The sequence below is a fragment of the Mesocricetus auratus genome, unplaced genomic scaffold (assembly GCF_017639785.1).
Source record: "Mesocricetus auratus isolate SY011 unplaced genomic scaffold, BCM_Maur_2.0 Super-Scaffold_100011, whole genome shotgun sequence".
NCBI lineage: Eukaryota > Metazoa > Chordata > Mammalia > Rodentia > Cricetidae > Mesocricetus > Mesocricetus auratus.
In genome coordinates, this window is record NW_024429195.1 from 72,323,638 (window position 1) to 72,341,403 (window position 17,766).

General features: G+C 43.7%; 1 protein-coding gene across 1 annotated transcript in view; it reads right to left on the reverse strand.

The window, feature by feature from the left end:
- The window catches only part of Ube2n (ubiquitin conjugating enzyme E2 N), a 28,389-nt gene extending 11,396 nt beyond the window's left edge, over positions 1–16,993 (reverse strand). The window contains exon 1 of the mRNA XM_005068015.4: positions 16,824–16,993. Coding sequence (XP_005068072.2) covers positions 16,824–16,853 — 30 coding nt within the window. The 5' untranslated portion in view covers positions 16,854–16,993. The remainder of the gene's footprint in view (positions 1–16,823) is intronic.
- Between the last annotated feature and the right edge of the window lie 773 nt (positions 16,994–17,766).

The window sequence follows — 17,766 nt, forward strand, 5'->3', positions numbered from 1 at the left end:
TGAGAAGAGGAACCTAAATTGAGAAAATGCCTCCATCAGACTGCCTGAAGACGAGTCTGTGGAAGCATTTTCTTGATAATGATTAGTGTTGGAAGGCCTAAGTCACCATCCCAAATGGGTGGTCCTTGGGTTGCATGAGAAAGCAAGCTAAGCAAGCCATGGGAAGCAACCCAGTAAGCAGTGTTCCTCCATGTGTCTGCTTCAATCCTGCCTTGGCTTTCCCTGATGACTGTTTAAAAAAAAAAAACCTTTCCGCTTCAGGTTGCTTTTGATCGTGGTGTTCACCACAGCAACAGAAACCAAGGTAGGACAAGAGGGGTAATAGACTGGGAGTGAGGAAAAACAAAGCATCCCATTTAGGGAAGAACAGATTAAGTCTGTGATAATCTCTTATCAAAGACCCTCTACATAATTTAAAATCCTTTTAAAATAGTACTAATTTCAAACTACAGAGCTGAAATCAGCTAGATAGCCTGGAGTATGGGGGGAGGGGGTCATAGCCAGGACCCCTATTTCCAATTTTAATTGGACACTGTGCCACAAACTATGCACTAGTCAATCACCTTCTAAAATTTGGCCTACCCTAAAATTTGGCACTAAATTTACTCAACATTCTATTATTAGAATGAATTAAACCCTACTGTTACTGGACACTCCCCTTTTGCAGCATCTCTGATGCTAAGTACTGTTCAGTAGTCTTTCTGCCAAGGTGAAGAATACTATATACAGATTGCACCCCCCGTACATATGTGAATGTTTAGTATCTAAACAAGGGGGAAATTTGTTACCAATGTTTGTGGTTGTTCACTTTTGAGGTGAGGTCTAGCTGTTTAGCCCAGGCTGGCCTCTAAATCTTGATCCTGCTTCAGTTAAGTACTAGATTACAGGCATGTGTCACCACACCCAGGTCCAAGGTTTTTGTTTTCTAACCTGTTCATAAAATATTAAATTAGTCATATTCCTAGCAACCAAACTCCAGTCACTTCTAGGATACTGTTATTCTCATACAGACAAAATCCCTGAGTTGTTGAAGGTGTACACTTGCCAGCTTCACTCCTCAAAGCTAGGTGCATGACAGATAAATCAATATTCTTTGCAAATCGCACCACAACTTTTCTTGGCCTAGAAGATAGTGATCACACTCGGTCAGGGACAATGCCACACTAAGTGACTCTGTGCTGCTTAAGTTTCATCCTATGTGCTAGCAAAGCAAGCGTAACATTATATATGCTCTTCTTTCAGTTGAATTTGGATCTCAAATGCAGCAACCACAACACAATCTTGTACCTACAGATGTACCTAGCAGAGTTGACCTATGCTTCTAGTAACTTACAGAAAAAAAACGGAAGTAGAGCAGATCAACTTTTCTGTCGAGGCATGCACTCAATCCAATTATGCCAACATAATTTAGTTCCAGAAAAGAATTAAAGTCCATGAGCCAATGAGATGGCCCAAAGGTAAATTCATTTGTCCCCAAGCCTGATGACTTGCTTGAGTCTAGCTTCAAGGACTCATAATGAAACGAGAAAACTAACTCCCATAAAGTTTCCTGATTCCCACTCCCTCACCAAAATAAAACCCAAAGCAAAGACTTATGTCACACTCAAGATGAGGTAATACAGCCAAGTATGGTGGCACACAGCCTTGATCACAGCACTTGGGAGACAGACACAATTGGATCTCTGAGTTCAAGATCAGTGTGGTTTACAGAGGTATAGTGGCATCTTGCCTTGTCAATGAACTTGTGGTGGTCACCCCCTTTGGGCATGGTTTCAGGTACAGAGGTGACCCCATTATAAGGTAGAGGGGCTGGCTCTTGTTCTCTTGGTTTGTGGAGAGCATTGGAAGGGCAAAGACTGCATCTTCTGGAGCAGGAAGTGCTTCCCTAATAAATATTTATTTATCATTCATCTTGGGTATGGTGGACTCATTTAAACTCCACCTTCAATTGGCACCCAACTCCAGCTTCACAGAGGGAGTTTCGGGACAGTCAAGGAGAGAGGGGGGAGAGAGAGAGTGAGAGAATAAAATAGAACAGGTAATGTAGGAGGCATCCAGGTTTTATTCTATTTTTATTTTATTGGAGGGGGGTTTCCAGACAGGGTTTCTCTGTGGCTTTGGAGGCTGTCCTGAAACTTGCTCTTGTAGACCAGGCTGGCCTCGAATTCATAGAGATCCACCTGCCTCTGCCTCCCAAGTGCTGGGATTAAAGGCATGCGCCACCAACACCTGGCTTCCAGGTTTTATTTTAAGGGTTATCTCCCTCCCTTGGTAAGCAGTGATCACAATCAGGCAGCCTCTGCAGTTGTTATGTGCCAGAATGGAAATATCTTCAATTAAAGAATGAAAGTTCAATTTATCAGCTGCAGTCATCATTTTTCTTGGGTGTGTACTGGGTGTCACTTTGCTGGTTCCAAGGTCAACTTCTTTATAATCTAACACATAGAAAATGGATTTTACATGTTGATTTTTATACAAAATATCCCACTTTCCTAACCACTATTGGTAAATGGGTATCACTGACTTTCAAAAATGGTTGGTTCATTTCATAAACTGATTCAAAATTTCCACTCAGTAAACTACAATAAATTTCTTTATAGTGAAGGAGAATATTTGCAAAAAGTTAGTTAATAGTAAGAGCCAATACTACATAGTGCTCAGCAGTATGTTAGGGTCTGTTTTTTGAACTTTAACCATCCTAAAGGGGAGAGAGAGGGAGAGAGAGAGAGAGAGAGAGGGAGAGGGAGAGAGAGGGAGAGAGAGGGAGAGAGAGAGAGAGGGAGAGAGGGAGAGAGAGAGAGAGAGAGAGAGAGAGAGAGAGAGAGAGAGAGAGAGAGAGAGAGAGAGAGAGAGAGAGAGAGAGGTCAAATGAAGTTACTCGAGCTACTATTTGGCAGAGACAAAGTCAAGCCAAAAGACTTCGGTCCTGGGTTTTGTGCTTCGACTATGCATAACCACACATAACATTCTCTACAATCAGCATTTTGATTGGAGCATTAGGATCAGGCTAAGCCATGAGCGTATTTTAGCTCCCCAAATGCCAACACTTCTATCTGGAAAATCTAATGACAGTTAAAAGAAACCCTAAGTGTTACTGAGTACCACTAAGTGCACCTTCTGTAGACCACCCCTTACACAATTAGCTACTTTATTTTATAAAGTCTCCACCAACCAGCATGGGCCCAATCCCAAGCACCCACATGTGGATCTCAATCCTATGCTAGTGGAAGAGATGAGCATCTCCATGAGGAAAAAAAAAATGACTGACTGGGAACAGGAATGTGAGTCTAAGGATTTAGGAAGCTAGAAAGTGGCTGTAAACGGTAGAAAAGTGGTAGTAGGAACAATAAGACAGTGTCCCAACTCTCACAAACTGCACTTCTGCTCAACAGCTTTTTATAGTGTAACTACACAAGTTATACACTTACAAGGACCAATTCGAAGAGCAACAGCGCCAGGCTCAATTTATTTGTTGCACTTCCAACAGCCTCCTTCTCTTTGCACCCCTCTCCCTACTTAGCTCTTTCCTTCCTCCACCCCACCTTTAGATTTTAAGCTGTCTCACTATGTTGCCCTGAGCTGGTCTCAAACTTAGGTTGGTTCTTCTGCTGCATCTCTTAAGTGCAGGAAGTCTCCTCAATTGCAATAATGAACATGGCCTCAATATTGACTACTTAGATATTAGGGCTGAAGAGACACCTTTGATGCCTTGCACTAGACTAAAGCATTTATAACCCTAATGCTGGGGAGACAAAGACATAAAGTTCCAGGACTCTCTATCAGCCAACCTAGCCTATCAACAAGGCCCAGGTCCCAGTCTCAAAAAACAAAATGGACAGCTCCTGAGGAATGATGCTTGAAGACTCTTACTTCATCACTGTTAGTGTGTGTGCTCTCTACATCAAAGCTTTTGTTGTTTGTTTGGTTTCTTTTTTCTCTCCCCCCTCCCAAGAATTTGAAGGACTGGAGATGGCTCAGCAGGTAAAAGCATTTGCTGACAGCCTTGATGACCTGAGCTGGGTCCTCAAAACTCAAAGGAAGAAAAGCACCAACTCCTAAAGGTTGCCTTCTGACTTCCGTATACATGCCATTGCACGTGCATGCCTCATTCATACACGTAACAGAAACCTAAAAAAACAGATTGCTCAATGGATAAAAGGTACTTGTCATTGCCACTAGGCTTGAGGACCTAACTTCAATGCCCTGAACCCACAGAAAACTGACTCTCAGAAGCTCCACACGCACACTATAGAATGTGTACACTCACATACACAGACACACACAACATAAATCAGTAAAATGAATGTAAAATTACAAATATAAATGTGGAACTCGTCGTATGCTACCAGTTTGAGCTACAAGGTCATAAAAAAAATTATCCTTAGGGCTGGAGAGATGACTCAGAGGTTAAAAAAGCACTGACTGCTCTTCCAGAGGTCCTGAGTTCAGTTCCCAGCAACCACATGGTGGTTCACAACCATCTCATAATGAGATCTGGTGCCCTTTTCTGGTGTGCAACATACATGGAGGCAGGATGTTGTATTCATAATAAATAAATCTTTTAAAAAATTATCCTTAGAATAAATTCTTTAAACCAGGAGATGGTGCACATAGTCGTTAATCCCAGCACAGAGCTGAGGCTGTAAATCTCTGGGTTTGAGGCCAGCCTGGTCTACAGAGCAAGTTCCAGGACAATCAGGGCCTACATTGAGAACCCTGTCTCAAAAACCACATAGCTCTGGCTGTTCTTCCAGAGGACCCAGATTCAATTCCCAGCACCCATAAGGCAGCTCACAATGGTCTGTAACTCCAGTTCCAGAGGATCCAACACCTTCACACATACAGGCAAAACACCCATGCACATAAAATAAAATAATTTTTTAGATGTAGTGGGAGTTCCCATAGTTTGGCAGCTAGTTTGATTCTGGAGTGTTAGCTCCTGGCTCTGATCTGCCTTTGTGACTGCTACCTTCTGTTTGAAGTTCTTATCTGAGTGTTTCCTAAAAGGTTCAAAGCCTATGCAAAACTTGGTTGTAGGAGGACTCAGAAAACTGAGAAGTTTGGTGACGAGGAATTGCTATGGCATTTGTGGTTTTGGGAAGCTTCAGATGAGAGGTTTTGGTATGCGGAAGTTGACATGCTAAGGTGTAAATTGTTAACAATAAAAAAGCCTTTTGCAAAGCTAGAGTCACTTCACCAAAAGCTGAACCAGTGCAGCCACAAGGGCTAACAATCATCCTAGAGTGACGGTTTCTTCCATGAACCTGAGTGAACTGAATACCCGCACACAAGGAGAAAAAATTGAAACAATAAATAAAAACAATACAAAAAAAGCTAGCTAGATTTAGTCCTAATACCTATGTAAAAAGACTGTTGTGGGGGGTTAATCCTTGAAGCTGGTTTGTATCATCAGAACCATCTCTGAAAACATTTTACTGAAATGTACACAGAAACATCTACTATGGTAGAATATGAACTATATTAAAGAGTCTTTTTATCTAACATATAATGATTACATAAAGCTATAAAATACAAGCCGGGCATTGGTGGCACACGCCTTTAATCCCAGCACTTGGGAGGCAGAGGCAGGCGGATCTCTGTGAGTTCGAGGCCAGCCTGGTCTACCGAGCGAGAGTTCCAGGACAGTCTCCAAAACAATACAGAGAAACCCTGTCTCGAAAAACAAAAAAACAAAAAACAAAACAAAAAAAAAAAGCTATAAAGTACATCAGCCTTTCCGTAAGCTTAACCAACAGCCTACAAAAAAATCTCAGCAGGACTGAGGCCTGAGGCCAAGCACTATGTAACATCACAAGGGCGTCTTATTCTTACCTATAGGCAGGGCCATGTCAGGCACTTTTCTGCCTTTAAAAACATCTACATTGGGAAATCAGTGTTAACTATGAAATCAACACCTCTCACATGTCTTCCTATGACTGCTACACTCTAAACAAAGATGTAGAGAGAAACTGAGAGAAAACTTGTTCCCCAAGGATTCTTTTCCTATCTAGTATAGCATGACATTCATCTAGTATGTGAGCAACTGCTGGATTCATGGCCTTGTACAGGCCAGGCATGCATTTTACTAAGTGAGCTACATACATGTCCAGTCCTAAAGCAATACATATATGTATGCAGAGGATTTCTTTTGCAGGTTATGGAAATACTTCTTTTGGAGTTAATGGTGTTGGTCAAATGGCTCTGAATATATTAAAAAAAACACTTAAATTTCAAATTTTGAAAGTACTGAATTTTACATTAAGGAAAATATACCTTAAAACAAAACAAATGAGCCAGATGGTAGTGTTGGTGCACATCTTTAATCCCAGCACTTGGGAGGCAGAGACAGGATGATCTGTGAGTTCAAGGATAGCCTGGTCTACAAAGAGAGTTCCAGGTCAGTCAAGGCTACACAGGGAAACCCTGCCTCAAATAAATGAATGAGTAAGTAAAGTAAATAAGCAAATAAATTTCTTTCAATATTCAGTGATAACATTTTAATAAACTAGCAAAAAGGGAAGATTTTTTCCTGTTTTTAATATTATAACTCCATACACAATAACTGGATTTTTAACAATGTATTGACAAACAACCTAAAAGAAAAGAACTTTCTAAATTAAACCTTGAATATGTTGATGGTGATAATTCCAATGTACAGAACTAGGCCAGTCTGAGATAGATGAGATTTTTTCTAGACAAGGTTTCTGTGTAGCCTTGGCTGGCCTGGAACTGACTCTGTAAACCATGCTGGCCTTGAACTCAGAGATCTACCTGCTTGACTCCCCAGTGCTGGGATTAAAGAGGCGCATCACCATTGCCTGAATTTAGATTAGTTTTAAATCAAAATAACAAAAAACCCAGCTGGTGTAGTTCCTCTCTACCATGTGAATGTCACTGTGATTGGTTTAATAAAGAAGCTGACTGGTCAACAGTTGGGACAGGTAGAGGTGAGGTGAGAGTGGCAGACAAAAAGATCTCATAGAAGAGATCTTGGGCTGGAGAGATGGCTCAGGTTACCAGCACTGACTGCTTTTTTGTCCTGAGTTCAATTCCCAGCAACCACATGGTGGCTCACAACCATCTGTAATGAGATCTGGTGCCCTCTTCTGGCCTGCAGGGATATATTCAGACAGAAAACTATATATAATAAATAAGTCTTAAAAAGAAAAAGAGTAGCAGTCTCGGGAACAGCAAGGAGAGGCAGGGGAAGCATGATGGGAGATGATGAACTTGCTGTACTGAGAAATAGTGCTACATGACAGAGCGTAGTGAAACATGGGTTCACTTAAAATGTTAAGAGTTAGCTAGTGACAAACCTGAGCTACCGGCCAAGCATTTATAAGAAGTTCCCATGTGGTTATTTGGGAGTCAGCAGTCCTGACAGAAAAACTCCACCTACAAGCTGGACTTATTAGAACAGGATGGCTGGATACTGAAGCAGGAATATCATCTCAAATATAAGGTCAGCCCAGACCATAACTCAAATAGTCAAAAGGGGGGGGAACAATAGAATACTATATACATGGGATCCTAGCATGAATTCCAGTATAATAAAACAAAGAAAAAACAACAAAACACATAGATATGACTTTATTGGGAGGAGGGGCCTTAATGAGAATAGCTGTTTTACAGCTAAGGTCAAGTTTTATAACTGTAAATTGCTGTTTCCAACTGTGAAAAAAATTTTCCTAAACTAACACTAAGAATTCTCTGCAGGCGCAGAAGAAAACTGTATGAGGAAGGCAGTTTTTCTTATGGAAGGTAGTTTTTTTATTCTCGAAAATCGGGGAGTCAGGTATGAATAAATACCTTCTCTGAGTTGAAAACACAATGGGAGCAAAAGAATCTAAATCTACTTTTAGGCTTATTTAGAACACAAAGGTTTGTTTGTTTTGTGAAACAGGATTTCTCTGTGTAACAGTCCTTGCTGTCCTGGAACTCACTGTGTAGACCAGACTGACCTTGAACTCACAGAGATCTTTCTGCCTCTGCCTCCAAACTGCTGGGATTAAAGGCATACACCACAACCATCATCGCCCAGCCCCCCCCCAAAAAAATCACAAAATTTTGTTTAAAGTTAACATTGTAAATGGTGTCAATGACCCTTGAATGTCTCTTCCTAATAAGAGCAAAGCCAAACTTGGTATCAGGTGGTTGTGATTAATCCTAGCATTTGGGAATGCTAAGGCAGGCAAACTGAGGATGTAGGCCACACACACAGCAAGATCTCAGTGAGAAGGGAGAGATTCAGGAAATAGTGGTAACTGCTTTCTAGTCCAGTCTCAAAGAACCACAAACTCTGAATTCAGGAAACTTGAGCAAACCCACAAACTTCAATACTACATTATGCAAAAGCCTGTGATTAAATAGTAAAGAATTCTGTTGGGGAACTAGAAAAAAAAAAAGAAAACCATCCTGAGTGAGGTAACCCAGAGCCAGAAAGGCAAATATAGTATGTACTCACTCACAAGTGGATACCAGACATAAAAGCAAAAGATACCCAGCCTACAATCCACAACCCTGGAGATACTAGAACCCTCTTCTAGAAACAGATGCAGAAACCCACAACTAACTAATGGGTCAAGCTCCTGGAGTACAATTGAACTGAGGAGCAATAATGCCAACAAAGTAGTCAAGACCATGATGGAGAAACCCACAGAATCAGCTGACCCCAGCCAGTGAGAGATCACTGACTCAGGCCTGACAAATGGTGAACCTGAGTAAGACTGAACTAGACTTCCTTGATATAGGTAACAATGGTGTGGCTGGGACAATCTATAAAGCCACTGGCAGTGGGTCCAAGATCCAACTCTAATGCACAAACTGACTTAGTGGAGCCCATTCATTCTATATGGAAAGATATCTTGCCCAGCCTAGACACTGGAGTTTGGGGGTGGAAAGGTGCCTCGATCCTGCCTCAACAAGATGATGGATGGGACAGACTTAGTAGACGTCCTAGGGGAGGCCTTACCCTCTCCATGGAGCAGATGGGAAGGGGAGGAGTAGGGGTAAAGAGAGGAGAGGAGGGAGGGGGAACTGGGATTGGAATGAAAAAAAAAATATTTATAAAAGTTTTTAAAATTTCTGTTGGTATTGAGAAAAAAATTTGTTGGGGGGAGGGAAGCAAAAAGAAAGAGAGGGCCTGGAGAGATGGCTCAGTAGTTAGAAGCACTTGCTATTCCTGTAGAGGACCCGGATTTGGTTCCTAGAACCCACAGCAACTAGCAACTGGTCTTAACTCTATCTAGTTCCAAGGGATCTAGCACCCTCTTCTGGCCTCGATAGACACCAGAACACATATGGTGCACATACAACATGCAGGGAAAACATTAACACACACTCACAAAGAAGTTTTCTTTTTCCTTTCTTTCTTTCTCTGTATAGTTTTGGAGCCTGTCCTGGCACTCTGTAGACCAGGATGGCCTGCCTCTGGCTCCTGAGTGCTGGGATTAAAGGCATGCCTGGCTAAGATTTTCTTTTAAGATTTATTTATTTATTATGTATATAGTGTTCTGTCTGCATATATGCCTGCAGGCCAGAGGAGAGCACCAAGCCGGGCATTGGTGGCGCACGCCTTTAATCCCAGCACTCGGGAGGCAGAGGCAGGCGGATCTCTGTGAGTTTGAGACCAGCCTGGACTACCAAGCGAGTTCCAGGACAGCCTCCAAAGCCACAGAGAAACCCTGTCTCGAAAAAAACAAACAAAAAAAACAAACAAACAGAGGAGAGCACCAAATCTTATTACAGATGGTTGCTGGGAATTGAACTCAGGACCTTTAGAAGGACAGCCAGTGCCTTTAACTGCTGAGCTATCTCCAGCCCCCTAAGATTTTTTTTAAACACCTAGATCCTTCACTTAGACATGCTTCCATTTCACTGGTCCACACATAAAAATACATGCATCACTATGTGTAGTACTTAGCCCAGGGAACTAAGTCACTTGGGCTCAAATCAATACTCTATAAATAACTGAACCCCCTGTGCAGGACAGTTGATTTATAAAATGGGGATAATACACTCACAGGATTGTTGCTGGAATTAAATTAATGCATGTAACATGCTTAGAACAATGCCTAGTTCATTGTCAGTAAGATATTATTATATAGAATAAAAAAAACTGTAGGATCAACCTCATTTCAAGAATAGCTGCCACAAACCTGGGCATGGTGTCTCACATACCAGAACTAGCTCTGTAGACCAGGCTGGCCTCCAACTTAGAGATCTGCCAGCCTCTGCCTCCTGAGTGCTGGGAGGCAACCCTAAAGTTTTTAAGATGTTATACCACTGCTTTGTCTCTACCTTATACTAAAACACTTATGCTCACTAGTCCCTCTGCATAAGAACACACCTGCGCATTGGTGGTGCTCGCCTTTAATCCCAGCACTCAGGAGGCAGAGCCAGGCAAATCTCTTCGAGTTTGAGGCCAGCCTGGTCTACAGAGCTAGTTCCAGGACAGGCTCCAAAACAATACAGAGAAACCCTGTCTCGAAAATAAATACATACATACATACATACATACATACATAAAAAAAGAACACATCTGAGTAGAAGATAGAAAGCCAGACAAATCAACAAATCAGCTATGAAAGAATGAAATGTGCCCTTGGAGCCTTACTAGCTTACTGCATTGTTTTCTTAAATCTGTAAAGACCGAGAATATAAATTGATCTGTCTAAAATTAACCAAACTGACAAAGACAAAACAAGTGATGGCACTGAAAATTAACAGAGCGCTTACAAATCTGAACAGCCAATCTTCTTTTTTAAACCAACATGTATCAGCAATTAAATGCTGAAGTCAACATTTCAAAGTATTTTAGGGGCTGGCTATGGATCAGTAGTAGGCGCTCAAGCTTAAATGTGCAAATCGAACAAGCCTAAACTACAGTGAGTTGCAGGGCTGAAAAAATAAAAACCAAGAATGTGTCTGGGGGGGCTGGAGAGATGGCTCAGAGGTTAAGAGCACTGGCTGCTCTTCCAGAGGTCCTGAGTTCAATTCCCAGCAACCACATGGTGGCTCACAACCATCTATAATGAGAACTGGTGCCCCCTTCTGGCCTGCAGGCATACATGGAGGCAGAGTGTTGTATACATAATAAATAAATAAAATCTTAAAAAAAAAAAAAGAATGTGTCTGGGCAGGACATGCATGCCTTCATAATCTCAACACTTAGGAGTCTGAAACAAGAGGGTCAAATCAAGAAGCCATCCTGGGATGCACAGCACAGCAAGGCCCTGACTCAAAGTAAAAGACAGGAGCAAAAGGGACAGAAGCAGAAACCCTCAAACAGGAAAGTAAAACTGGGGGGAAATGGCTAATCTCAAGAAACTGGCTTACTTGGTCAGTAGGTCCCATGGTTGATAGGCTGGTTTTGAGATGACCTTATATATTCAAGGCTGGATAGAACTCAACAGAAGAGGATAGATAACCCTGAAGTTCCCTATCTTTCTGCATCTCCCTCCTGAGTGCTCAAACTAAAGTCCATGGGCCACCTAACCCAGGGCTTCTACATACCAGGCAAGCACTCTACCAAGTGAGCCACATACCCCCACCACATCAACAGCTTACTAGATTTTATCAAGTAAGTCAACTCCTTGAGTAATTGTCCATGACTAATTAAAAACAAACAAACAAAAGAATGTCACTTTGGATGTGTTGGCATGCCTATGATCCCAACACATGATGTCAAATTCAAGACCAACATAGTCTCAAAAACAATCAAATGGTATCAGAGATGGCTCAGTGAATAAAAGAATAAACTTGCCAATCTGAGTTCTGTTGGGGAAGTACTGTGCATTTGTCAATAAAGCACTGTCTGGCCAATAGGGAATCTAGATAGGTGGGACTAGGAGTCCAGGAGGACTCTGGGAAGGAGAAACACAGGAGAGTTCGACATGTAAAGCCATGGGGTAGGAAGCCCGGAACTATTCTCCGGTAAGAGAAATATTTAGATTAACAATTATGGGGTAATTACTTAAGTCAGAGGTAGCCAGTAAGAAACAAGCAAGGCCAACAGCTTCATAATGAATACAGCCTCCTGTGTGTTTATTTGGGACTGATGAGGCTCTAGAACCAGGCTGTCTGGAAGGCTTCTCTCAAGGAAAAAGTTTCTCTTTACATAGTTCTACCCCCAGAACTCACAGTAGGAGAACCAACTCTCTCTGAGCTCCATAGGTGTGTGCCATGGTCAATGTATACACAAGCACACACTTGAAAAAACGGGGGGGGAGTGTTCAAGACAGGGGTTCTCTGTGTACTGTGGCTGTCCTGGAACTTGCTCTATTAACCAGACAGGCCCAAAACTCAAGAGATCCACAAGCCTCTGCCTCCTGAGTGCTGGGATCAAAGGTGTGTGCCACCACAACCTGCTAAAAATTAAGGTTTTTTTTTTTTTAAGACCAGAGTATCCTATCAGTGTAACATAAAGCTGAAATAGGTGGTCCACACCCTATAATCCCCGCACTCTGGAGGCTAAAGCAAGATCTCAAGTTTAAGGACAGTCTGGGGTAGTTAGCAAGAACTTGTAGGACAGCAGTAAGGGGAGGAGGTTAATAGTAAAAAACAACTACAACACCCAGTATTACCCACACAAAAAAGAAGCTATATAAACAAAAACTATCAAAACATTGCAAGACACAATTTAAAAGCTTTCAACAAACAATTAGTTAAAATTCTAAAAGGTAGCTCTATAAAAAATGAGTCACCTTGAAGGTAAATTGTTGGCCAGAAGGGCGGAAAGGACATCAAGTATTTGCATGAGTAGGGAAGAAGTGGAACACACATGAACTGAAGTGCTGTGGTCTTTCTGACAGGACACACATGAACTCAAGTGCTGTGGTCTTTCTGACAGGACACACATGAACTCAAGTGCTGTGGTCTTTCTGACAGGACACACATGAACTCAAGTGCTGTGGTCTTTCTGACAGGACACACAACAAAACAGTGGTGTCTGCAGAGAAGAATTGAAACCCCGAAAGGCAAATGTGTGAATCCTAATCCTCTCTGCACCCTTCAGAGCTTGTGTGGTCCTAGTCCTTTGGTTTTTTGATGAATTTGGTAGAACACAAGAGACAACAACACAGAGAGCTTACCTAGCATAAAAGCCCTGGGTTCAATACTTAGCACCACATGAAACTAGGCAGTGGCACATTTGGAGACAGGAAGATCATGAGTTCAAGGTCATCCTTAGCTACAAATGAGGTTTTAAGTTAGTCTGCTTTACATGAAATCTTGTGTATAAAGAGAGTGAAAAAAACACCTTTTCAGAAACTGCTACTTCAAATGAACACTAAACACAGTAACATCAAATTAAAACATACGATCACAGCTCCTGTAAAACCTTTTACAGAAAAAAAAGAAAAGCTAGGCAAGTGGTGGCTCACGCCTTTAGTCCCAGCACTCAAGAATGGAGGCAGGCCGATCTCTGAGTTCGAGGTCAGTCTAGTCTACAAAGCAAATTCCAGGACAGGTTCCAAAGCTACACACAGAAATTCTATCTCAAAAACAAAACAAAACAAAAGAACGTTTTACAAATAAGTCTCATTCATTATGTCGAATAATACTGCAGTATCTACCATGTATTTGCCAAAATCTCTTGACACTAAGAAGCAATGCCAGGATCACCCAAAGTCTTAATACAGCTTACCAGAAAAAATGAGGGGATTATGAGGACACAGAAACAAAACAATTAAGATAGCCCTCTCTAAGGACAGTTCTTGTGAGAAAAGAACATAATACATTATCAAAGTGAGCAAGCCAACAAACACCAGTGAAGCCCCATGACTGGAATAAGTTTAACCAAGGGAGAGCAAAGCCAACACTGTAACTGTAGGAAGTGCAAGAGATGAGCTGATCCCAGATGTACGTAGGGTCTTGTATTTGGGGCTGTTTGTCAATGTTGATGTTAGTATCTAATAGAGAACCACTGTAGTTTTTCAAAGTGCTAATGCAACAAAGCAGGCAACAAAGGACAGACCTGATCAGGGGCTTCAAACAGATGGGAAAATATGCCTAACATAGAAAGTAGTCTACAGAATGTCTAATGGATTGAACACAAGAATCTGAGAGAGGTTGCCACTGGGTGAACAGTAACTCAAAAGAGTCATCTCATCTAGATATGGTGCACAAGTCTTTAATCCAAACAATCAGGAGGCAGAGTACTTAAGGCCAGCAAAGGCTACATAGTGAGACCCTGTCTAAAGTGAAGAGGGGTATCTGGCACTTCATTGCTATCAAGGTATTTGTATACACCTTATGTTATTTCCAAGTAAGAGACAGAAAGGAAAGCCATTTGAATCAGTCACTAGACTGTAAAACACTCATCTAGTTCACAAAGTGCCATCAAGAAACAAATGACTGGGCTGGGCGTTGGAGGCACGCCTTTAATCCCAGCACTGAAGAGGCAGAGGCAGGTGGATCACTGTCAGTTCGAGGCCAGCCTGATCTACAGAGTGAGTTCCAGAACAGCCTCCAAAGCAATGCAGAGAAACCCTGTCTTGGGAAAAAAAAAAATACAGAACACTTAAATATAACACACCATGTCTGGTTTATGTGCAGTATTGAGGATGGACTCAGAAAGCTTGCAAGCACCATACCTGAGCTACACCTCCGGCCCAAAATTCTTTTCAAAATAAATTTTAATGTAATGTTTTCTGCTTGGGGTGTTGCTTGGTGATAAAACATTTGCAGAGCACAAAGTCTTAACCAGTTTCAATTCAATCCCTAACACTAGAAAAAAAGTATTTTTAACTGACTATAGAACCTACATAATACAAAAATGGATACTAAAATTATTCTAATCTCTTTAACCTGCCCTAGCAATGGGGGGGGGGGGGGAAGAGTCCTTTAAAGCTATAAGTACTAATCAATCAATATTACATAAATTAGAGGTGCCTGCGATAAAATACTGTAAAGATTATATATATCACAGCACGAGTTACCACTACATTGTTTTAAAACAGCAAAATGGCAACATTGAATATATGCTTAAGCACTGTGTACCAAATGATTTTTTTTTTTTTTTTTTTTTTTTTTTGGTTTTTCGAGACAGGGTTTCTCTGTGGCTTTGGAGGCTGTCCTGGAACTAGCTCTTGTAGACCAGGCTGGCCTCGAACTCACAGAGATCCACCTGCCTCTGCCTCCCAAGTGCTGGGATTAAAGGCGTGCGCCACCAACGCCCGGCGTACCAAATGATTTAAACAAGCTCTTCAACTTTCTACTTTAAACCGTTCCTGTAAATTTATAACCAATATTCCACAGAATTTATTTTCGCATCCAAGACTTATGTTACTGCAGAATATTAATCTTCAGAATCAAGCAAAAATGAAAAACAAAAACTACAACTGTTAGGTTCAATGGGAATTTTAGAGAATTATATTCATTATCAATGTGTGTTATGTTTCATCCATAACCAAAGTAACAATAAATAAAAACTCGATAGTCTGGTGGGAAGGAATAATTTTTCAAATAGAATCCTGATTAACATGATCACTAGTGTTCATATGTCTGTATCAGAATTAAAGACAGTCAGGCCCTCCCAACGCACGACCTAACAATTAAAATCTACTTTGAAAAAATGAGATTCATAATATAGCAGTGCTCACTGACAATTTATTCTTTCCTCCTAAGAATGTTTGTCTTATAAATGGTATTGCTTTCTGATTTAAGCACCTTTCTGACAGATGCCCAACCTCACACCCATTGGTGACTGCCCGAGGGACTACACAGTGCACCACATCCTTCAAAGAAGTCCTCGATTTTAATTAGTACAAATCTCGCCCAAAACTTCAGAATGAACACTGCTGTAAATTCAAGCTCACTAGATTACAGCAAGCAAAACGAAGCTTCAATGTGGGCAACTTCACTGGCATGTTGTGCAGCACAGGCTTTTAACTAAAATATCCTCCATAAATACAGATGCCAAAAAGATATAATCTGGCTGTCTTGCATTACAATACCCACCGTGTCTGAAGACTCAACGGTGTTATGTAAAGACTTCAGAAAACCAAGATACGAGTTTTTTTTTTCATGGTTCCATGCGTACTTATCAAAACACAGTATTCCTAAAGAGCCTCGGGACCGCTGACTCTACGGAAGGCGCACGAGAGCAGAGGCTAACTAGCACAGACCATCCCCATAAGCGAGGCCCTCCAGAAGCCTTGGCTTGAACCAGTGCCTCGGAACAGAAAACAGCTGGCAAAAAACCCAGAGTTTGCCAACCGGAGTAAAATCACTTCGCAGAGATAACCCGCAGCGACCCAGGGAAGCGAACGCGGAAGGCAGGGCACCCGGGCGCCAAGCCCCCAGCGTCGCCGAGCGCGGGCAGCCGGGACGGACGGACATGTGCGGTCGGCGGCCCGCGGCCCCGCCCGGTCCTCGGGGCCGGTTCATTCATTCTGCACCCGAGACTGCGAACGAAGAGAAGGGGTTTCCGGGGCGAAGCGGCCGGCCCGGGCCACAACCCACGCCCCGAGTCCAGGCCACGCCGCGGTTCCCGCCGCGGCTCAAGAAAGCCTGCCGGGGCCCGCGCCGGGGCCGCGCCAGACGCCAAGCCCGCGGCCCCGCCCTCCACCCGGCACCGGCCTGGCCTCCCCGGCCCGCGGCCTCCCCGCCCGAGAGCCCCCGGCGTCCGGCTTTCAGCGGCGGCCGGAAGTCTCCTCGGCGCCCCCTCCTCAGCGCCCGACTTCCTCGCCGCCGAGGCCAGACCCTGCTCCGCGATGCCTCGGGCCTCTCGGCGGCCGCCGAGGGAAGCGGATGGCCGCGCGGCCCGGCGCGTTGGCGGAGGAGAGCCGAGCGAGAGGCCCGAAGCCCGCCTGGGCGGTTACCTTGATGATCCTGCGGGGCAGCCCGGCCATCTTGTCAAATCCCGAGTTCGGCCTCTGCTCTTGTCTCCGGCTCCGCTCGCCTCACGCACGAGTGGAAGTCCCGGACTCCACTTCCGGGGGACGTCGCCGCGCCCGCCGCCGCTGCTGCCTCCGCCGCCGAGGCCCCTCGGGAAATGTAGTCCCTGCTTGGGCGCGGGCTTCGGGCGGCCTTCCGTCCGACCTGATGGCCCCCTCCCCCGCACTCCCCGCCCCAACCCCAGCCGGGGGGTGGCGGAAGTGACGCTCCGCGGCGGGGCAGGGACTTGGGGGAGGCGGCGCTAAGCAGCGCCGATCTTCTTCGCCCGCGGCAGAATCTGCGCGAGACTGGTAGTTCGGCGTCCACGAACGACGTACGTGCGACAGACCACGCCTGCGCCCGGGGGACTACGTAACAAAGGCCCGGCCCCCGACGTAGCCCATTCATTCATTCGTTCGGTTCCTTCATTCAATGTTCCCGCATTGCGCGGAGGCCTGACGCTGCTGCGGTTCTCCGTCGACCGGGTGATCGCGCGCTTGTTCCAAGCGAGAAGCAGAACGGAACTAGATGGCAAAGCTTCAAACTGGGAAACTAGTTGTCGAGGCCCTGACAAACTAATTCTAAATGAATAAGTTTCACATAAAAAGGGGGAAGGGGGCCTCGCCTAGGGGTGTGGCGCACGCCTTTAATGCCAGCACCGAAGGCGAGTGGATATCTGAGTTCGAGGCCAGCCTGGTTTACAAAGCGAGTTCCAGTTCGGGCTCCAAAGCTACACAGAGAAACCCTGTCTTGATAACAAAAAAGGGGGGCCTCCCTGACCCCCCCCAAAAAAAGGGTTTGCAACAAGTAGGGGAGGAGGCAAAAGGAATGCCCCAAAATGCCTGGGCCTAGCAGGATTTTTACCCTTTGGGCTTGTTGGTTTTTCTG